Genomic DNA, 23327 nt, shown 5'->3' with positions numbered 1-23327 from the left:
CCCAGACAGTGGGAGTTATCACCCCACCCCCCCGACTCAGCACTGCTGGGGCCACATCTGGAATGGTGTGTCCTCATGTGGGGCTCCCTGCTCTGGAGGAGTGGGGAGGGGGTGGAGCGGGCCCATAGGAGGTCTGCCAAGATGGGGTTAGGGGCCATGTGTGGAAAGGCTGAGGGGGGGGGCTTCATTGGCCTGGTGAAGTGGAGGCTCAGGGAAGTGTAGCAGTACCGTGAGAAAGCTTGATGGGTACTTTCAGAGATGATTGCATGTTTTTTGGTAGTGGGAAGGAGCACAAGAAGAGCAAACTACAATAAAACGCAGTTTTGGATGTCCAGATGGATATGAGGAGGAAGATAAGTCACCTGAAGGGTAGTGCTTTGGCACGACAGGTCACTCTGGGTTAGCCCATGATTTTCTGTTTGAAGGAACAGCCAGTGGGGATGGGGAGTTGTCAGTGAGGGTAAGGACATGCCAGCGGGGTGAGAACACGGTGAGGAAGTGTGTTGGGTGTCTACAGCCCGCAGGGGAAGAGGCGCAGGCCTGGGACAGTGGAGGACAGACCCTCATGGAGGTGGCCAAGGGTACTGGCAAGGCTGAAAGGCCCTGACAGAACAGAGGTCTTTGTGCCCCTGGCTGTGGCTGATGTCTCTGCCACCACGGCCTACAAGGAGATACCTTGTCCTCATGGCACCAAGGCCACGTTGTCTCCTCGCACAGGAGGTGCCGTACTGTTGTCCCTCACTTGGCCTCACCCCCTGAAACACATCCCAGGAAGAGGCCTGCGACTCATGCGATGGACAGGATCTCTCCTCTGAGGGGCTGGGGTCAGGGCTTGGCATTTGGCTTGATAAAACACACCAAGGCTTTACACTGCATCAGAGCCACCAGCACGTTGCCTTTGACTGGCATCACTGCCTGCAATTTCCTGCTCTGACGAGTCCATGGCGAGCCTCTGTTGGTAATGTTGGGAATACTCCAAGAAACTTGAACTTTTGCTGCTGACTCCGACTCTGAGCAGTTTGTGCAAGCTCCTCTCAGCCTTGCACATCCACACGCTCGGCACCAAAACCACCACGGGGCTCGTTACAAGGCAGAGAGCCCTCAGGTGCCTTATCTCTGTCCATAATTTTCTTAAATCTTCAAGACTTCTGCAGCTAATTGTAGAGGTTTCAGGACAGTAGTTAAAGAGGAAGAGTTCAGATGAGCCTTTCAGATAAAAGGTAATATTGTATTTTTAAGGTAATATTGTAATTTTTTTGTAGGTTTGTTTACAGAAGAAGTGATAGCAGCGTTCTCCAAGTGATAGTGATGCAGACGGTCGCTAGGCAGATATGGGCAGGTAGGAAAAGCAGTCCCTTGAGGCCAGGCTCTCTATGGACAACCTTGCTCCTCACCTCCCCAGCCCCCTCATTTCTCTGATCAGCCCCCTGAGCCTTGCATCACTTTTCCTGACATCAGACTTCTCCACTGAAGCCTGCAGCTGGCTGTTACAGCTCCTTGGCCCCAATTCCCACCTGCTTTCCTCAGAAAACTGGCTGCACACAGGCACAGGAAGAATTCCTCTCATTGCCATAAACAGAAGTTACACCTGATGTGATTCAATAAGCTCTAAAACACTCTGCCTAACTGTATGTCAAGTCCAAGTTGTATCTAATGAGGTCCACCATCCACAAGACATGTTTGTACATTAACTGCTTTAGACAGATGGTTAGGAATGCAGAGATATAAACGTAATGAAGGAGCTGACTCTAGAGTTGATTAGAATTCTCAGAGATAGGGCAAATGTCTAATTCCCTGAAGCTGAAAGCAGCGACTAGATAGTTGAGAGGTGTCTGAATCACCAGAGAGCGAGGAGGAAATCTGGAGAGCCAAGGGGAGGGCTTGTGTGCTGACAGGATGCCCTTAGCCATGGTCACTTAATCAGGAGAGGTGGGAACACCTGAAAGGGGACGGAGATTAAACACATCTAGAGGAGGGGTAATGCAAGGGCAGAAGGAGATCAGTATTTCTTCTCCTATGATTAATGCACTTCCTGGAAGTTTCCACATTCTGCCATGGTGGGAAAACATTGCCATTTTATTAAAAACACCCGGGTGTTTCAGCTCGATCTTGAACGATCTGGATTTTGAAAACCTCCCAGGACAGAGACTGCACAGCCTATCTGGGTAACCTGCTCCAACACTTGATGGAGCTGATGGGGAAGAAGTTTTTCCTTATGTCTAGGCTGAACCTCTCCTCTTGCACCTTCTGCCCATTGTTTTTGTGCTTCCAGCATGCACCACGGCGGAGAGCCCGGCTCTTCATTCTCCATGAACAGGAATATTCTCAGAGGAAAGGTGAGCTGTGACGAGATTGTCCTCCGCCTTCCCTCATGGCCTCTTGGCCTCTGCTCACAGGCCAGGTGCTCTGACCCCTGACCATCTTGCACGCAGGCCTGGAGACCTTTTCAGTAATGACAAACTGAGTCCCTCAGCCCCACCCCTGGCTGCTGTTATTCACTCGCCCTCCCCATTCAGCAGCAGCCCTGCATTTTCCTTGTTCAGCCTTGGTCTCTCACGAGCAACCGAAGCTCTTCAATTTGCTCTTGACTTTCCTTGCAACCAACTCCAGGTGAGCTTTGCCTTTCCCCAAATCATACCTGCAGAATGAAGACAATGAACATGAATTCCTTTTTTGTAGTTGTCTTTGCTGTCACCGTCTGGATGCTGCTTTGTGGTCCCATCATCACCCTGTCACTTGGATGGCCAAGCAACGGAGCTGTAAATGCCGTTCCAGACCAGCCTCCTCTCTGCATTGCCTGCATGTTTCTGCTCCAATCCGTGATCCCTGGCTGTGCACCACAACCCCCTGGTTTAAGTCCTTACCCTGCATGGTCACGCAGCTCAGCTAACTTTGGGGTTCCCCTCGCCCAGGCACTTCCCACCCCAAACCAGGCACTTCTCAGCTCTTCTCACCTCTCCAGTGACAGAGCAGCCTGCCCCAAGCTGGTGCTTGCAGGAATAGGTTTCTCTTGGTCGTTTATTGTCCCCTGGAAGCACAGAGTTCTGTGGAGTAGCTGGAAGCAAATAGGCGTATTATGAGCGATGGAGACCGAGGGGCCTCACAACTGCAGCTGTTGTGAAGGACATATGCAAGGTCGAAAGAGATAAGGAAGTTGGGGTTTTGAGAAACTGCCTATGTTGCAAAGAGGTAAGGAGGTTGGAATGTAAAAGCAAGATAACAAAAGGTAAAAGCAGAATGTAGGTAGGGCAGAGCAAGGCGTGTGAACAAGCAGCTTTAACCTATTAGCAACCAGAACGTAATGCGTGCGCTTTGTGCTAGTGTATAAATTGCTGTGTATCCTTTAATAAAGTGGCATTAACTTGATCACATTGATTGTGTATGTTGTGTCTGAGACTTCCGCATCAAACCGTGACAGATTTCAATGACTTCTTTCACTTATTTGGCCCCTGTTTCAACCAAATCTGCCGACTTGCCATCCTGCGATGAACATGAAGCCTCCTGTCCACAGTGTGGAAGGCCGAACTGTGATGGACGGCAGTAATCACCTTGAAAATAAAATTCTAAAACAAGGAAGGGGGATATGTGGGAATGAATTATTGGTGGTTAGCAAAACTGTAAACTGACCCTCAGACTAGAAGGATGGTTGTGGGTAAATGCAGCAAGAGTGCGGAACACTCTGTTGCGAGCCTGAGAAGCTGCAGGTCGGAACAGCAGCTGTGGAGCGTGGGATGAGCGAGTGGCCAGTAAAGAGGCTAGATCTGAAGGTCGGTAGGATGGGAAATACAGAAATGAAAGATGTAAACAGGAGGTAATAAGTTGGGGGATTGCATACAGGATGGCAGCATTGCCTCTTGGCAGTGCTCCCCCTTCACAAACTGAAGAGAATTTGTCATTATTCAGCGCGTCGCCCTGATCCCGGCTGGACCGAGACCACCGAGAGTGTGCTCGGCGTCACCTCCTTGGTGAAGCAGTTCCCCAGGCACTGGTGACTCGAAGCTTTGCTCTGCCTTGCTAGGCTTCCCCTTTTTAACTTAATAAAGACCATTAAACCATTACAGCCCACCTTTCCTTCCTGATACCAGCATGCCTGCACCCACAGAGCGTTCGTTCTCCACGAGACGTGCTGAAACTCCTGCAGCTCTCTCTGGTAATGGGCATCACTGAAGAATCTGTTTTCAGTGCCTCATGTCTTGCTGAGGTTCAGCCTGAAGTGCTCGTTCTCTTCTGCAGTGTGCTGAGCCCACCCCATTGACTTCATTTTTCGTGTTCACAGAGGCAGGTGACAGCTGCTCAGCCTTGAGTGAGACCAGCAGCTAATTTAGCGAGGTCTTGCATTCAGCATTTTCAACAAGGTGCGAGTGCATTTCCCAAAGGGAGTTCTGTCTTACCCCACCCTTGTTCAGCACGGGATAGAGGTGCTCTGTAACGCACATGACTGCTGCTCCTGAGAGCACCTTGGCTGGATTTGCTTGAATTGCGTATTATGTCACTGCAGCCTTAAAACCAGGGTTAGCAAGAATGTCCCAATCCCCAGCCACAAGCTTTACAGAAATACTGATAACTGATAGAAATGAACAACATCTGGGCAGCGAGTCACGTCTTTTAAATCCTCACTTTCTCTCTTTCTTTGTTGCTTTATTTTGGGTTTTTTTCTTTTAATCACTTTAAGACTTGAATTACATCCAAGCCAGTTTCTCATCTGCTGTGTCATTCTTGTGTTCTGCTATATAACAGAAGGGATAGGAAATGAATTAAAGATATTCTTAAAGACAAACTCATGGAATTCAACTTGTTTAGCCTTGTCCTTTTTGCACAGCAGAACCAAGGCCTGCTTTGGAGCATCCACATGGACACCTGCGCCAGTGGAAGCCGTGGGGGGCTGCTCCTCCTGAAGGAGGGGCAGGAGGACCCCTGGTAGCACCTGCCTGAGCTGTACGGCTGTTGAAGCAGGGACTCCTTTCTCCTCTGGAGTTTAGTGCAAAGGGGATTGTGGGTGCAGCATGTGTATGATTTCCTCCAAGTTAGGTTTTATGTCAGCTTGGATAATAATCCATAAAGAAGTCAATTAAATGCTTTCTCCTGCCAGTGTCCACCAAGACTGCTAGAGAATCAAGAAGAAGCTCTTCCCTTCAACGCCCACCCACCACCCCACTCCTGAAAAAATACTCGTTCACTGTTCACCCTTAATCCTTTGTTCTTCAAAGCTGTATGGCAGCAATGTTATGATGAAGTCATAAAAAGCTTACTTTGGAGCTGAAGGAGGAAAAAGCCATAGAGGCCTTTCAAGACTCATTACAAAGATTGAGAAACCTTAAAACATGGAGAAGGAATATACTTGCTGTATCCTGAGTTTGTCAGCCACCTTCTGCTCTTTCTTCACCAAAGACGCCGATTTTCTTAGGTTTATGCCTTTAATAACTATCGTCTATTTTTATTTTTACCTTTCAAGCCTTTTTCCTTAGTTTCTTGAGCTTTTTGATGCATCCAAGAAAGAAAACAAATGTAAAAGGGAGCTGTCTACTGGACTGAGCAATCAAGTTATCTTCCAGTGACCTGTCATGGCTTGTAATATACAACACATCTAATTAAAGACATACCGAATCAGGTTTCTTTCTATCACATGTTGTTTATTGTTTGAAGTCATGTCTTAATATTTGTATTAAACGTAACAACAAAAAACCCAAGACTTGTATTAGGAAGATTAAAGCCATTATAAACTCAAATCAAACTAGAACCAAAACAGCACTGACCAAGTGCTATCTAATTACAGCAACTCCCCAAGTCAGAATTAACCAACATGTTGGACTACCCAAACCACTACGTGAATACATAATCAGTGCTTAAGAATTCACAAATAAGAAATCTAGAGAGCAAGCTGCCCATTTAATTATATGTTCCAAATAAGATTTTGGTCTGAGGGCAGTAAGCTTATTTGAACATCTATTAGCCCAGCTGAGTTACTCGAAAGTCACGTTTGCAGTCATTACCACTTCTTCTTAATGTGACTGTTACAGGGCAGATATTTTCCTGAGATTGCTCTTTCTCTCCTCACAAAAAAAAATAAGTTTTAAGCATAACTCTGCTCTGGAAAGGTTGGCAGCTGTAGCTAGATACCGAGAAAAGAGAAATGATGCTGTGTGCTTCTCTTCAAAATAAAGAGCATGCACAAGTTCAAAAATGCCTGACAAGAGATCATATGAAGATGAATTAAGAACATAAAGGAATTAAAGTTGTCTACTCCTCCACTTTTTTCACAGGAGGTTCCTGTCAAGGAGATTTTTCATGATCGGTGTCCACCTGCTCTTGGGAACTGGAGCTGGAGTTACTATGTTGTCTTTCTTGGGAGGAACGGCCACTTCTACTTTCTCCTCTGTCACTTCAGTTTTTGGGTTTGGCTTATTCTTCTCTTTTGGCTTATTCTTCTCTTTTTTTCTCCTTTTCAGAGGTTGGTCTGAAAGCAACAGCATCTGCTTCCATAACTTATCTCTCACAGGGGTGGCATCATCTCTGCTTGGGAACAGAGAGTTCGTTTTAACATCTGCTGCTGTAACTGGTTCCCTTGGTTTTCTCCCACCTCCCATACCACTCAGGACTGGGAAATCCTTAATTCTCCTCCTGTTGTCCTCTCTTCTGGTAATTTTTATGTTTCTTTCCTCTGTCATCTTCCAGTGGCTTTTCCACCGTCTTCTCTTTGGATTTTGTAGCGTCTTCGATGCCATCGCCCTCTCTTCCAGAAGGTTTTTCAGCGTAATTTCCGGCTCTATGATGATTTTGGTAGTTCTGCCCACCAGAATAATTCTCCCTACATTCCTGAGAATTTGGTGAGTCCTCCCATCTCGTTCCAGGTGGACCAAACCTAGCTGGAGAAAAGCCCTCTCTGTTTACTGGAGGTCAAGTTTGAGTGTCAACAGCACAGCCCTTGTAAAATTTTTCCCTATAGTTCCTTTCCCATTCTCTGCATCAGTCCTTTGTCAAATGGATCGCTAAAGCCAACAGATCTGCCATAAGAAGCTTTCATATCATATGGTGGAACTCTGTATGTCTGTTAAAATGCTCCCTCTCTCCTTCTAAGTTTAGGGGGAGGCTGGCCTTTAAATACTGGAGACCTTGACCGTGAATGGGACCTTCTGGATGTGGGTGATCTTGACCTTGACCCTTGATCATAACCACGTGGCCTTGACCTAGAACGATGGTTGTGCCTCTTCCCTTTGCCTCTTCCTGGGTACGGTGGCGATCGCGAGTAGGAACGAGAACGGGAACGACGAAATGATCGAGAGTAGGAGCGAGTGCGGGAAGAACCCGATCTTGCCTCGGAGTAGCTATGCAAACTTCTACTGTAAGATGAAGCACTGCAGGGAAACTTGGACCTTAAGAAAGACACAACACAGTAAAAATAAATGAAATGAACTCAAAAGAGTATCTCTCCCCAATTTTTTCCCTCCCAAATTTGGTTTGTTTTTTTTTTCTTCTCCCTATGCTCATGTCAAAGCTTCTTTCAGATGCTGACATAATGCTACTGCACACGGAAGAATTTGGCAACACGCAAAGGTTTCCACTTACAAGACAGAACTGCTGCTTCGTTAGTGTGAAAATATACAGGAAGGGCACATCTATTTCCACTTACTTCTATCACATGAACTACCAGAGCTATTGACTGATTTAAGGTGGTGTTACTGGCTTCTACTGCTACGTGTACACTTTTCACTACTCCGCAACCACCTGCGGTGCAAATCATTTTTGTTGCAGTAAGATGCAGAAAGAGCAAGTTTTAATGGCTACAGCACAGTAACAAATATCAAGAAAACACGATTTCACCTGAAGACAGTAAAGCTCCATTTTACAGTGCCAGCTTAGTCTGTTTAACTTCCCTACTTATTTATTTGGGACCTTGTACAGGATGCAAAGTACTTGTGCTGCAATCTTACATACAGGACTTCTAGACAGATGCCCTAGCAAATTTTTGCACGTAGCTGTAGCTCTAACCAAGGATAGTGCCCGTATTTCAAGAAAAGTCATATCTAAAAGCTGGTAAACACAGAATCTAGTAATATGCCATGAGGCCATTATTCAAGGAAAGATACTGACAGCAGTACTAAGAGAGAGCTATTCAGACTCCTGCCTGAGTGAATTCTGGGGATAAAAAACATCAGCTACCCTGAGCTTCTTCTTCACAAGTTTTTCTTTTGTTATTTTTTAAAGAGCCATTTCACGTTATTCCACATATGTTCATTGGCATCATGCCTCCTCTCAAAGTCCTTTACCAATTTAAGATTCCTCTACAAACCAGTGTGACCTTTCAGTTCCTAAGAAAAAAATTAAAATGTCAACAAATTACTAGTGAAAGCCACCAGCTGGCAGTCCAGGTTAAAATCTCTCCACGTATCCACATGAGGTAAACAAAAGTGGAAATGAAGACAATTTCTCTCCCATATCTCCTCCGAAGTGCTTTGTGGTAATGGTTACAATCAGAGCAGGGAGACACACAAAAATCCAGCAGCTGCACCTATTCAGTTTCTGGCCTCCTCACGGCTGTCAGGAGGTAAAGGACGTCACTGCAGAGAAGCTTTACCGAAAGACACACCTGCTCTGGAAGAACTGCTGCCAAATTATCGCTGTCGGTCAACTGTAATCTCTACCATATTGGAGCTACTAACCTACGTATGGAACTCCTATCACTGCTAATCCCTTGAATCACCCAGTCCACCTAACGAGAGAGAGGTGGAGTGGATCTCCTCCTGATTCTTCTAGCCAATCTGCTGCTCCATTACAGACAGGGAAGGCAGTTACCTGGAAAATTAACGCCTATGCTCCTTTTGAATCTTTTTATATTCCATCAGTTCCTTTGCAGAATGATTTGTAAATTCATAGAGTTTGGACTTTTTCTTTTCCCTGTTAAAAGAAGTTTCACCTTTATTCCAATTATAATTTGACCTTTTTTACCAAAAGACACCAAGAAACAAAACATGGCCAATATGAGAAAATGCATACTGCATGCAAATGCAAAAGGTGGACATCCTATGTAAGCAAAAGCAGTTTAGAATTCCTACAAGGCTTAGAGAAAGTTTTAGAATTACATTTGTCTTGTTTTAGTTTTGCACATTTGCCATCTGCAACGAGAAAGTATATTGGAAGGAACACGATGCCATTTTTGCTCATGTCAGATGCAGTGTAACTGCAGTGCGATACGCTATCAAAATATAAACATGAAAACCAGCGCAACTTCATTGAGCCAAATGCCTACTCCACTTTAAGTCTCTGTTGTTCTCTGGAAAACTCCTCCCTAGGGAAGGGAGGCCGAGAGCAGCCTGGCTGGTGTCAGGAATCCCAGCAGGACCAGGGCAGTGACCGTCCCCCTGCACTCGGCCCCGGTGAGGCTGCACCTCCTATACTGGGTTCAGCTTTGGGCCCCTCACTGCCAGAAAGACATCGAGGTGCTGGAGCGTGTCCAGAGAAGGGCAATGAAGATGTGGAGGCTCTAGAGAACAAGTCTTGTGAGGAGTGGCTGAGGGAACTGGGGGTTGTTTAGCCTGGAGGAAAGGAGGCCGAGGGGAGACCTCATCACCCTCTACAACTACCTGAAAGGAGGTTGCAGTGAGATGAGTGTCAGTGTCTTTTCCCAGCTAACAAGGGATAGGACAAGAGGAAATGGCCTCAAGTTGCTCCAGGGGAGATTTGGATCCATATTAAGAAAAATTTTTTCAACGAAAGGGCTGTTGATCATTGGAGCAGGCTGCCCAGGGAAGTGGTGGAGTCACCATCCCTGGAGATATTTAAGAGACGTGTAGATGTGGTGCTTGGGGACGTGGTTTAGTGGTGGGCTTGGCAGTGTTGGGCTAACGGTTGGACTTGATGATCTTAAAGGCCTTTTCCAATCTCAGTGATTCTGTGATTCTGTAAAGGAGGCGCTCGTGTCGTTGGGGTGGGATTTGAACGAGCCGCTGGTGCTGCTGTTGTCACCCAAGCTGATGACATGTTTACAGGGGCTGGGGGATATCCTGGAGGGGGGACAGTGCACTCAGCAGAGTGTGGCTGACCAGGTGTGTACTGAGGAGGAAATGGTGGTGGTGGTGGTACCCGCGGTGGGAGAGGAGGTGCAGTGGGGTGGTGGAGGGTGCAAGGGAGGTGTAGGCACAGGCACAAAGACCGGTGTTGGTGCTGGTACTGTTGGGTTCTGAGTCCTTTGGCTATGTTCCCTGTGTGGCGTCCTCAGTCTGGACTTCTAAAGAAACCCCAAAACACCTATCACTGTTTGTTACACTCTGCTCTGATTTGAAAGGTGAAGGAACGAAGCAGGAGCATGGTGGCAAGCACTTCTTGTTCTCACCTTGAGCACTTTCCCTCCCTGCTTTCTGTTCATTTGAGACTACACTCACTTCTCGATCCTCATACTTCCTTCCACACCCTCACCCCCAGCAGCTCCCTCAGTCTTCTCTCCGTATACTCAGCTTTGCAACTGTGGATGGAGTCTGCCTGTGCTTAAAAGAGACTCCCATCTCCCACGAGCCAAGTGCCCACTGCTCCTCTGCCACTCCTTGATACACTTAATACTTCACACTTCTGATCTTCAACGTACTGCACAGGGATTAACTCATCTGCTCTCAAACTTCTAACCTCTTCCACACGTTTCCTGTGTTGTTGCCTCGTGATGATGTATTTGGCCTGTTCTTGTCCCTGACTTTTTATTTTCTTTCTTACTGAATTTGAGGTCTTAGACAATCTGTGAGATGGATCCTGGTTTTTGTTTTCACTGATCTTTACAATTTTATAAACACAGTGCACCCTTACAATCTCTCTACAACAAATACATACCAAAAGGAAGGAATAACTTGACATTGCAATAATGGATAAAAGAATCCTCTCTCTCCAGGTGAAACAGTTTGGCTATTTGAGATGACTAAACTGAAGACAGTCAAAATTGTCATAAAATAACAGCATTGCCTCCTCCAATAATTTGCTCTGTCAATATTAATTAGATTGCTAAAAAAATCTATTGGAGGCTGATTTCTATTGGGAAATCAATTTCTTCAGCCCTATTCAGCCAGCAATCAAAAGGCTGGCTTTCCATCCGATCTTTTAATTTTATTTAATTTTGATATGTAATTATGGTTTCCTCAAAAAGAGTTAATTTTTCAGAGTCCTCTTTGAGTCACGCACTGGAGTTTTATTTTAAATAACCTTAATGCAAGCACAGAACCCCTTTGTTAGGCCAAATGAAGCCATTTAAAAATTAATTACCACTTGTATTCTCCACAACTATCTGTGCATACTTATTTCATGATAATGCAGCTGTTTTATAACTTACGCATTACCACCTCATTTAACAGCTTACAATATGTATAATATGTTTCATTTCTGTAGAATACTTACATTTCCCAGCTTGGACTGGCACCTGCTGAGCGAATTCCACCGGCTCTCATTGGATGAACTTTTGGCGTGGGGAGAGGAAAAAGAAAAAAATCCCATTCACTTTATCTGAAGACAATTTTTTAGAAGAAATTCTAAAGTTGCAGTTACTTACCAGCTGTGGGTATTGATTGTCCTTGGGGGCCCAGAAGACTTGGTAATGCTGGCTGCTTGAGAACAGGAACCTGATAGCCCTGGTGAATAAATGCAAACAGTTGGAAAATAAGCTCCACCAAAGAATGAGAATCAACGCATATGTTGAAAGAAAACTTATGTTCTCTTCCAACAAAGTGCTGATTGTCAGAGGAAGATTTAGCAAGTTCAGAGGCCGTCACCAGAGCAGCAGGAGGTGTTGGAGCCATGAGCGCCGGCGGAGGTGGTGGCGGCTGCTGCTGCTGTTGCTGCTGAATCTGCTTACGGCGCCTTTTTGTGTAGCCAGTTCCATTTTTGAAGTTGTTCACAGCCTGAAGGCAGAAAAACATTTACAAGATGGTATTAGGAACCTCCAGGAGATATACAGACAAAAGCCTCCACAGAGTAAAATGACTCCTGTGTTCCCATAAATAGTATCAATCCTAAAATAAGCCAACATACAGATATAGTCAGATTAGACATAAGGCAGAAACTCTTCCCTGTGCGCTGGCCCAGGGTGCCCAGAGGAGCTGTGGCTGCCCCCTCCCTGGAAGGGTTCAAGGCCAGGTTGGACAGGGCTGGTGGAAGGGGTTGGGACTGGATGATCTTTAAAGGTCTCTTCCAGCCCAAAGCGATCTGTGCTGTATGAACACATCACATTAAACACTGATACTAATGACTGGTAACTCAGAGTATCTGTATTTAAAGTACTTCAGTGTTAACACCAAACTGAGGCAATCATGTTAAACAAAAATGTGACCTGAATTTGCCAGATTGTCTCTAAAGAGTTGTATGCTTCTGTAACAACAGATAATGTACTTGAGAAATAAATCTAGTTTTATTCAGTCAGCCTTGCTTAAGGAGATGTAAATTAGTATCTTCTTCCCTTTCAGATTTTTACAAACAGACTTTTCTTACAAACAGTTGATGTAAAAATCTTCCTGTTACCTGGCGTAGGCACTTGTTGGCAATTAAAGAATCAGGAGAAACATCTGTCTGGTGACATGTTGGGCATGTATGTTCCTCAGATTCCAGTAATGCTGTTCTAATACCTGTGAATAATTAGAATCATCAGAATAGTTCATGGGCAAACTAAGGAAATTTTGTTGGTTCTAATCGATTATAAAACACAGAAATGATTGATGGTGAATATGGTCTTGAATTGAGAGCCTGAATCTATAAATGTTCAGTAGTGTAAAAAATTGATAGTGCGCAGCAAAACACTATGCAGTTTTGACAGCTCACTCTTGTAATATTTGAAGATGTAGAGTAGGCTGTGTCTTGATGTTCTGACTAGTCTTTTTTCCACTATCTAGTACAGTGCGAAGTCACCAACCTCAGGGTTAATGAGTAAAGTGCATCTCAGTCATTAGTATGTTCAAGTCCTGAAGGCTTTAACCAGCTCTCCCATGGAGGAGAATGTGGATCACATGCTTAACTAGCCATTTGTTGCAGATCACAGGAAGTCACCCGAGGTGGCCATAGAGTTTTGCATGAGAGAAAAGGCTGTGGACAAGCTAAATGCATTTGATATCCAATACTGTAATCACCTGCACAAAAAAAAAAAAAAAAAAAAGAAGCTTTCTGCTTCTTTTTTTTCTTCATTTCTATGAGCAGGGTTCTTCCCCAATCAGGGTATAGTTAAGTATTAAATAGAGCTGTTAGCAAAGTTAATTTTGTTATCTCCTTTTTCTGCTTTCAGAAGATCAGATGTGGTGCTTTGAGCTAACAAACATGGGAGGAACACTTACATTCATCACAATAACTGTTTCCACAGCAGGGAATAACAGCGGCGTCAGTCAAGATATCTCTACAAATGAGACATATCAACTCCTCTGGAAGAGGATCACCGTCTGAGGAGGAAGAGGATGGCTCCTCTGGTAAGAAGGGAGGCTTCTCCTTCTTTCCTCTAGCATAAGCTTCCCTGGAGGGTGGGTGGGGAAGGAAAAAGAAAAAAGTTAAAGATGGATAAAGGAAAACTTCTCCAAGCTTTGGCTTTTATGAAAGGAGGATGATCGATGGAATTCTCACTCCACATTAGCCTTCACAACCACAGGCATTTAGTTTAAACTACTCTTCTAGAGTCACAACACTGGAAGAGGGAGGGGGGGAACAACCTTCCTTCTGCAGAACTTTCCCGTTTGTTGGATCATCTAAGAAATTAGATCAGACTGGAAAAATCATTTTTGACAGCTAGAAATCAGGTGACATGAATCCCACCTCTCCTTTGCCAGAGGGTGAATGTAAATTGCAGGCTCGGGGTAAAGTTAGTCTCTGAGTAATTATGTTTTATAAATGGAAGTCCGTGTCACAGCTTCTATGAAAGGAGATCCATGACAGAAAATCAGAAGTGCTTCCAAGTGCATTTTAAAACAGCCACTCTTGTCAGCACACAGGAGTATTCTCTTCATTTATAGCAACAGGAAATTGTCAGTCTGTTTCACACGTGGGCTTTGGTAAAAGCCAGAGGGGAAGGACATCTCAGTCCAACAGCTCTATGGTAAATTTTTCAAAAAGCTTTTGAAACGTAAACCAGAAGCAAAAGGAGCTTTCAAAGGGAACGACTCCACTGTAAACACTACTGAAATGCTTTGTAGGAGTACAGGTTCTGAGCATACCAGCAGCTTAACCGATTTCCAGGGACACAAACAGCAGGAGCGCCCTGTTTTAATATTAGAAAGTGTCACAGATTTCAAGGTTAAGATCCGATGACAGTGCTTCCTCCCCCGTAATTACAGACGATGGCCAACTTGGTTGCACTGTCACTCAGGCATTTACACACGGCTTCTCTCGTTCACTTTTTGGTCAGTCCCAGTAATTCCATACTTACGCATTAATAGTTGGTATCACATATTTTCCTGTCTTGGTCAGCATAGCACCCTTCGTATTGGGATCTTTCACCTCCACCATGAAACTCCTTGGAATTCCTGTGCTCTTTTTAATTCTGGGAACAGACTCAAATTTTTTGTCCTGATAAGAAAAGAGATACGGACATATCTCATCTTAAGACCCACACTTACAATGACATTTCATTGATTATTTTGAGCAGCAAAAGCCTCTAATCCTCCCCTTTAACTTAGCCTAAGGGTTGCTTGATGAATATAGCCAGGATGCTCCAAAGGCTTGAGCAGTGTTTTGAACTTTCTAACAGAAAAATTCCAGCAATATTGAAATATATAAAGATATGCATTCAAGTTCACAGCGGAAGATCTGTGGGCACATGTAATGTCTATGACGTAGAAAAAAAGAAAATTTCATGTTGACAATTCCATCTTTCCCTTGGATTTTGAAGGGCTTTGCACCATTGCCATATAACCTCTGTATTTCACCCCGAGAGGAACAATTGTCAAGATGAATATTCATGTATTTGTCACATAACTGCCGAGGCACAACAATTAAAAACAAAGTAACACCAGAAGTCCCCCACCATATTACCCCATTTGTTGGGCAGTTCTTTATATAGTGGCCAGGATTTCCGCAACGAAAACAAGTATATGATGGTGGAGGTAGACCCAAGGATTTCTTCATGTAACTAAAATTTTTTGGGGAAAAAAAAGAAAAAGGTATGCATGTGTCACTCTTGTTCAAACAAACATCTCTACAATTTTTCCATAGCCTTTAGAGAACAGATTTGACATTGTCAACACTTACTTGATTGGATCATACTGTCGGCAAGACTGTATCATCACAGCTTTTATCTTGTCTTCTTCGGAAGCGTTGGCTTCAGCCAGATTGGCAGTCTGTTTAACAGGCAGTTATTTGACACACACATTAGGAACACATCTAAGCCCGCACAGCTGAAGACAACACCACTCAGCTAATCCTGTAAAGAGCAGCACCAGCCTAGCTGAGGTTGCATGAATACAGCTGCTTATATAAAATATAGTTCTCCTGAAGGTGTTCTGGGGAGTCCTTATGCCATGACGGGGTGTTTATGTGCCTCTTAACCTACTTGAAAAGAGCATTCTTGGGCACTCAAAACCTTAGGCTCTGTTTGTACCTTACATAAAGTCTTGCGTAACCAGTCCAGTTTTCTTCCAAGTGGATTGAAGTTATGTGTAGAAAAAAAAATTATTATCCAGTAGTTTTAAACTGATTCTCAAGCTCCAGACTATTTGAAGGGGAAGGTCTTCACTGTACATTTAGTTGAGAGAGTTCTATGCAAGTATCATTATTTACATTTTCCAGCATTAAAGGGACACACAACTTAAGAGTTGGGGAAGATGTTGCTTGCTGAAATTTGGCTTCAGACACAGAAGCTTTAAAAGGAATCAAGCTTCTTATAATGCCTCAGGAAAAATTCTTTTCGGTAGAAATTTGACCGTCACGTGCTGTCGGCAGCCAAACGGCACGTCCCCTGCCTACTAACTTCTTCATATGAAGGGATTTAACTGCAGTCAGCACAACCTGCAGTTCTTCTCCAGTTGACTGTGTCTTTTTAACATGCAAATTGTAACAGAAACCTTACACAGAATGAGATCGTCACATTGTTGAAGCCAGCTGATTATTTTTTCAGTAGTGTTTGTTCAAATGTTTTTATTACACACTAGTGCAGACACAAGCAGGGCCTAAGGGAGCGACTGTAAATGATTTGGACCTTCAGGAACCTGTCACTCAGATCAACCACTGGTGTGTCTGTTTTTATATGCATTCATCCACAAAAGTAACCAGCTAGTTTCAACAGTTTATTAAATGGCCATTTCATAGACACAGTTTTTTCTCATCTGTAACATAATCCAGGTTGACATCCATGAAATAACTTTCATTAACATTTACAGAAAACTTTACAGACACTCGACTGATTTGTTTGAACCCAAACCATTTACAAAACACGTCCCAAAATGACTAAGCATTACTAGGAATAGACCAAAATTCAAATAAAGCATTTCATACATAGTAATAATAATGCAGAAAACTTTTTTGCAACACGTTGCCTCCACGCTAAACCAGCCTGCACTGAAGAGGTTAGAATAAGTAACAGTTTTGAGCTGCTTTATGCCATGTTCCTGCATTTTTCTGAAACACTTAAATTTTCTCGAAAGCTTCAATGCGTACACCACTTTGACAGCATTTCACATTTTAGAGTAAAACTTCACATGAGTTTACAGAACCAAGGGTACGTTTAGGGACAGCACTAATGGAGACCAATTTCTTTTGGTGGCTACCTTCCAAACTAATTGGGTGTGTTTGTTTGTTTGTTTGTTTGTTTGTTTGTTTGTTTTTTTGTCTTCCCAAATATACACAATTTAATTCTGCATTGGGAGGGAGAGGAGATTTCTCTTTCTTGGTAATGAACTCCAGCCTTTATTTTCAGAAGAAAGAACTAGTTCCTCTGCATTGGGCCCTACCTTCTCTAATCCTTGTCACTTTAAAAACTAGTAATTTCCCTGGCTAGCACTCCTCCTTTTCACACAGTGCAATCACTAGTGCTTTCCCAGGCAAAGTTACACAGCGTTGAGCAAATAATGCAAGCAGTTCCATAGCAAAACATGGCTTTACAACAGCTTCAGAAAGTCACATCTGCTAATATGCCACACGTACACGTGGTATGTTCCTACAAACAATTAGGTACATTTACACAATTTCCACAGCCTGCATTCAAACAAATCAGATTGTGTTGTCCACTGTCTACATGAAACTGTGCAGCGTTCCACAAATGGATCTATGCAGTGGCTAGAAATTAGAAAATAGCCATGCAGTTGTGCATGGTACAGGAACGCTTCTCTTTTGGCTGTTCACAACTTACAGCAAATTAAATTATTCTGTGAAAATTCTGTTAGTTTCCAGTGCAAAATTAAGGAAAAATCTGAGAAACAGCAAAACAGCTTCTGAAGTGTTGTGTTCTGAAGGTAATACTGCAACAGTACGTTGTGGCTGAGAAGTTACTCCCCTTCTATCTTCCCAAACTGGGAACTAATCTTTACAAGACAGTAACAAAATATGCGCACATTTTAAAGTTAAAACAAGTACTGTAAATTATTAAAAATTAAGTTTTGTTCACATTACAACAGTTATCCAGCTACAGATCACAGTATAAGATTTAAAAATACAAAGCAAACACTTGTTATATTTTAAGTATTTGACAAGAATATACCTTAATAAGCTGCGCCAGAGAAATTGATGCAGAAGACTCATCAATCTGTTCGCAAAAAATCAAGCACATATTCAAGTTCTACCATCAAAATATTGCAATAGTTAACCTCTACTGTATCCTGAAAGTCTGAACTATATCCTCCGAGTGCCACTGAAAAAGGCATTTCCAACCTAGTGTAATGGTATTTGTTCAAAACAAAATCCAAACCTATGACAGCTTAAGAGTGCCTGTGTGGTTAATGAGAAGAAACAAAAACAACCAAACCCACTTGAGATCAACTTACTGCTCCAGAATATCTCAGAGAGGGACCCTTGTCAGATGCTCACAAGTGCTTAAAAGTTGAAGGGGGAAGCTGTCAGTTTTCGGCTAACAGGGAATTTTTAAAAAGTTATGCTTATCTGAGAGGGAAGCATCACTACGGGAAGCTTCTTTTCAGTGTAGTTTGTAAAGTAATCAGTTAATGTCTAATCGCGTATAAATGCACATGGTTATGCTTTTGCGAACAAAGTATCGTTGTCTGTCAAAATAGAGCACGGGCATATGAGCCCTGAACCATGAACTCTGCCCCTCCTGTCAAGGAGCTGAAAAATGCCAAACTCACCACACCCCACAAAACCCAGAGAAAAACACCAATCTGAACCATCAGCCATAAATGTAACCCACTACTTTGTCTAGAAAAAAACAAACTGCTCAAATTAGTGAAACAAAAGTTTTTACCATGACAAAGTGGACGATAAAAACTGAGAAAACTGGTTACTTGTATTATCTTAAACCACAGGACATAGTATCCAAATTAGTTTGGGAAGGGTGAGATTTTAATACTATTCTCCCTGTTGTCAGACCAAACCCAATTTTGAATGATGATGAAAACATGGATTCAGAGCACAGTCCTGTGGTTTTCTTCTCCACTGCGACCACACTCCTCCCTCCCAGCCACCCGTGGGAGCAGCTCGCAGGAATGAAGTCCCCAGGCCGCAGGTCAGTAATGGACTGCAGGGTTTATTGAGAACTAATACTGAAGTGCAGGTTTTCCACAAGGAATGGGGAACTCCTATCTTTTTCCTTTTCCGGTCTATTGAATTCTATCATGCCACAGGCAGCAGTTAAGCCTACACTAGTAAAACATTCTCAGAAAGACCCTCGAACCAGTGCCTGTTATGTCTTCAGTTGTTCAAAAACATAGACTAAAATTTCACAATGTAACACGAACAGCTCCCACAGACCCCACTTCAGGGATGCCCCCCGAGCCCATGCAGCTCCTGGGGACGCTCTCCAGCCCCCGCTGTGCTCTCCGTCCTGGCGCAGAGGAGAAGCACTTGCCCGGGAGTGAAGCCAGTGAGGAGTCAGGACGGGGCCCCCCGTCCCCCCTGGGGGTCCCCTCTCCTCGGCCCCAGGCAGCCCCTTCCCCCCCTCCAAACTGGCCGCAGGCACGGCAGTGACAGAGGATTTGTGGCCTCCTCACTGGCATGAGCGAGCCTGGGCCTCAGCTTCCTCCTGCGTGGGCTGCTGCAAGGGCAGCTGGGGCCTCCCCCCGGGGAGCTCCCTATCCAGGCTAAATAATATTAATGAGCTGCGGGGGCATCCCAGGGCTGGTTTTGCCCAGAGCAGCCCCCAGCAGGGTGCAGGCACAGGGTGGGTGTCACCTGGGCTGTGGCTGAGCGAAGGCTGAGGGCGGCCATGGAGCGAGGGGGCCGGGGGGACCAGGACCCCATTGCCCGTGGAGGGGCTCACAGCTGGTCCCGGTCCCGGCCCCTGCGTGTGTGATGTCGTTAGGAGGTGATGCCATAATGGGGCACGTTCCAACCCCCCCGGCAGACAGGGTTGCAGAGCTTCAGTGTTCCGGCCATGCCGCCACCGGTCCCTGCCGGCACGCTGCTCTCCGTCCCAGGGCTGCCGGTGTCCTCCCAGCCCGCCCAGCTCCACCCCGTCACCTCCCAGCTGCCACAGGCCAGCGTCTGGCAGGGGGTGCCAGGGCCCATGGGGGTCCCGGGGCAGCTCCCCCCCGGGGTGCTGCTTCCCCCCGGGGTGCTGCTTCCCCCCGGGGTGCAGCTCCCCCCTGGCGTGCAGCTCCCCACCATTGTACAGCTCCCCTCCATGGTGCAGCTCCCCCCCGGGGTGCAGCTCCCCCCTGGGGTGCCACTTCCCCCCGTGGTGCAGCTCCCCCCCGGGGTGCAGCTCCCCCCTGGGGTGCAGATCCCCCCTGGGGTGCAGTTCTCCCCTGTGGCTGCTCCCTGTCCCCCTGCCTACAGCTGGGGACAGCAGCTGGTGCTGGGGATGCTGTTGCCCCACCAGCCGATGGGGCTGGGGCCAGGGGCTGTGCTCCAGGGGGGGCCCCTGTACCCCACGGGCTCCTGCCTGTGGCACGTCCCTGCCCACCCCGGCCCCCCGACACCCTGCCACCCCACAACTCAGCATTGGGTGCAGGGCCCCCCTGTGCCCCACACCCTCCCTGGCAGCGCCCAGAAGCCATCAGAGGCCTCCAACAAGGATGTGGTGGCCACTGAGGACAGCGTCCCTGCTGCCACCCCCCACCCCCCTGCCCTTGCTCCGCCGACCAGTGGAACCACCACACAGCCCAAGGGTGAGTTTTAGGGGGTGGCAGGGCCAGTAGGTGGGCGGCCAAGCCGAGGAGAGCTTGCATCACCAGGGACTGGTTGTCTTTGCTTGCTTTTTCAGCAGTGGTGACCACCCCAGCAGCTCCGGGGAAGTGCACAGACCTGCCCGAGCAGGGGCCAGCCGCCTTCGCTGAGGCCGTTCCTGAGCAGGCAGAGGACACCACCGCCTGGCTCCACACCGAGGACAGTGAGGACACTGTCCCCGATGGCCCCGACAGCCCCAGCTTGGCCGCCTTCCTCCGAGAGCTGCCCGACCTCTCGGACTATGTGGCAGAGGGCAGCTGCCCCAAGGAGCAGACAGCGGTGGCGGGGCTGGGGGGCAGCGAGGACACCGGCCCCGATGACCCTGGCTTGGCTGCCTTCCTCAGTGAGCTCCCCGACCTCTCCGAGTACGTGGGGGCAGGCGGCTGCCCCAAGGAGCAGACAGCGGTGGCGGGGCTGGGGGGCAGCGAGGACACGGTCCCCGATGTCTTTGATTTCCCCTACAGCCTGGCCAGCTCCGCCTTCCTCAATGAGCTCCCGGACCTCTCCATGGACATGGTGGATGGCAACGGCCCCTGGGACCAAGCGGTGGTGGCACAGCCAGGGGACAGCATGGACAACTGTTTGACCACCAATGTCCCCCGCTTGAGTGTCGAGGTCCTTGATGAGCTTCCCCACCTCTCCGAGTATGTGGGAGGGGGCAGCTGCCCCAAGGAGCGAGCGGTGGTGGCGGGGCTGGGGGATGGTGAGGACACTGTCCCCAGTGTCCCCAACCTGACCACCTCCCTCAACGAGCTCCCCCACCTCTCGGAGCACAGGGCAGAGGGCGGCTGCAAGGAGCAGGCGGCGACAGTGGAGATGGTGGCTGGCGAGAACACCTTCCCCGATGTCCCCCACAGCCTCGCCAGCACCGCCTCCGTCGGCGAAGTCCCCGACTTCTTGGAGGATGGGGTGCAGGACAACGGCCCCAAGGTCGGCCTGGCAGCGGCCATGCTGGGGGACGCCGACCCCTTCTGGGGGGTGGCAGCCTCCCCCTCGCAGGACCCCAAGGGGCAGCAGGGTGGGGTGGCAGCAGACCTCCCCACCCGGCTGCCCCCGAGCCCCTCGGAGGCTGCTGAGGAGGAGAGCTCCCTGGAGACTTCCGAGGAGACTTCAGAGGCCCGTCCTGCGGAGAGTCCCTGGAAGGATCCCCCGCAGGGTCTTCTGGAGAGTGCCCTGCTGAGCCCCCTGCGCATCCCGCTGCTGAGCCCCCCGGCCAGCCCCCCGGCTGCCCCCCAGTGTCATCCGCCCCTCAGGGCCCCACTGGTGGGGGAGGCCCTGCGGAGGCAGCCCCGGGGGGGTTGGACCCACTTGCCGCACAGGGACAGCGCAGCGGTGGGCAGCAGCAAGCGCAGAGCATCCGACGGCAGCAGCGTGCCCACCAAGCGAGCCAGAGCCCTGAGGGACCCCACGGGGCAGAGTGCCCCACACCCCCCCGGCCGCTTCTGACAGCTGGGCAGAGAAGCTGTGGGGCACAACCCGTGGGACATGCGACCCGCACCCGCCTGTTCCAGCCCCAGCCCTCTCCCATCTCTCTCTTTCCTTCTTCAGTCATTAAAGGTGTCCTGGATTGAGTGAGTGGTGGAGTTTTTTGGTGGCAGGGGAGGGGGCTATAGGGGCGGCCCCCTTTGAGAAGCTTCTCGAAGCTCCCCCAGCTCCAAGTCAGCTCCACTTCTGTTTGGGAAATTGAGCCCATCAGCTGCACCTCTGCGATAACGTATTTAAGAAGGGACGTGGTGACGGGCAGTGGGACTTGTGAGGAGGAGTTGCTGCAGCTGCGTGAACACCAAGGTCAGTGGAGGAACGGAGGAAGAAAGGAGGGGGGAGGTGTGCCGGAGCAGAGACCCCCCTGTATCCTGTGGTGAGACGGCAGGGCGGCCCCCCCCTGCCACCATGGAGATCTACGGTGGAGCAGACACTGATTTATGGCCTGTTGCTCCTGCTTAAATGATCAAGGCTCTGTGCTCGGAAGAAGGCCGGGGTCTCATGGGAAAAGGCAGCCCCGCTGCTGTAATTCAGCGCTGGGAGGATTGCAGCATGCGGGGGAGTCCCACGCCGGAGCAGCTCGGGAAGGGCTGCAGCCGTGGGAGGGAATCCAGTCGGAGAAAGTTAGTGACCCATGACGGAGCAGTGTGGGGAACGCTGCAGCCCATGGGAGGAACTCATGTTGGAGAAAGTTTGTGGAAGACTGTCTGCTGTGAGAGGGGGACCACGATGGAGTAGGAGGAACAAGTTTCGGACACTCCCCTCACCGAAGATGAAGGAAGTGGCAGCAGCTGACTGCACCCCCCATTCCCTGCCCCTGCGCCACTGGGGGAGGAGGTAGAGATATCGGGAGCAGAGCTGAGCCCGGGAAGAAGGGAGGGGTGGGGGGAAGGTGTTCTCAAGATGTGGCAATGCTTCTCACTGTCCTACTCTGTTAGGTGTTGTTAGTGTCTGTAATAAATGTATGTTCTTTTTTTTCTTCCCCTAACGAGTCTGCCTTTTGCTCGTGATCATAAAGGGGAATTTTTCCCCATCCCAGTCCTATCTCGAACCCCAAGCCTGGCTCTCTGTCCCTTCTCATTGCCGGAGGGGAAGGGAGAGAGAGCTGCTGCGTTGGGGTTGGCTGCCAACCAGGCCCAAACCACGACAAAAGGGTTGAGGATTGTTTCACAGCGCCCCTGCCAGCGGGCATTCCTGCAGCGGGAGGCGGGGGGGTTAACGCAGCCCCTGCCCCACGCGTAGATCTGACCCTCCACCTCGTCACCCCACTGTCTGAGGAACCCCCCGTGATTGGAGACGGTTAGTCAAAACGTTAATGCCCACACTCAGGGTAAAGGGACTGGAAAGAGCTCTCAGGAGTCTCTCTGCTGCCGTGGAAGCCACAGGCAACCGCACAGCAGATGCCACTTCAGCCCCGCAACAGGAAAATTCTCCTTTCGCTCTGACAGCGGCACAAAATCATCCAGTACTCGCAGTGCTCCCCCTGCCCCAAGGAGGTGCCTGTGCACTGATTCACAGCACGAACCCCGCCCGGCTCCCAGCTCTTCCCTTCGGTGCCGCAGCAGCCCCGACCC

The 23327-nt window shown here is 47.8% G+C and overlaps 1 protein-coding gene across 1 annotated transcript; it reads right to left on the bottom strand.

The window, feature by feature from the left end:
* Positions 1 to 6606: 6606 nt before the first annotated feature.
* On the bottom strand, positions 6607 to 17701 carry LOC122152977 (E3 ubiquitin-protein ligase RBBP6-like). The gene is made up of 10 exons (XM_042789109.1): positions 17633 to 17701; positions 15190 to 15278; positions 14974 to 15070; positions 14369 to 14508; positions 13290 to 13462; positions 12487 to 12590; positions 11522 to 11870; positions 11371 to 11428; positions 7230 to 7370; positions 6607 to 6730 (listed from the first exon to the last, which is right to left on the bottom strand). Exons 1-10 carry the CDS (start codon positions 17699 to 17701, stop codon positions 6607 to 6609), a joined length of 1344 nt encoding a protein of 447 aa, XP_042645043.1.
* Between the last annotated feature and the right edge of the window lie 5626 nt (positions 17702 to 23327).

This window comes from Tyto alba, unplaced genomic scaffold (genome assembly GCF_018691265.1).
Source record: "Tyto alba isolate M040663 unplaced genomic scaffold, T.alba_DEE_v4.0 Super-Scaffold_15, whole genome shotgun sequence".
NCBI classification, from domain to species: domain Eukaryota; kingdom Metazoa; phylum Chordata; class Aves; order Strigiformes; family Tytonidae; genus Tyto; species Tyto alba.
Note: the sequence above shows the minus strand (reverse complement) of the source record. Positions and strands in the feature narration are given on the sequence as shown.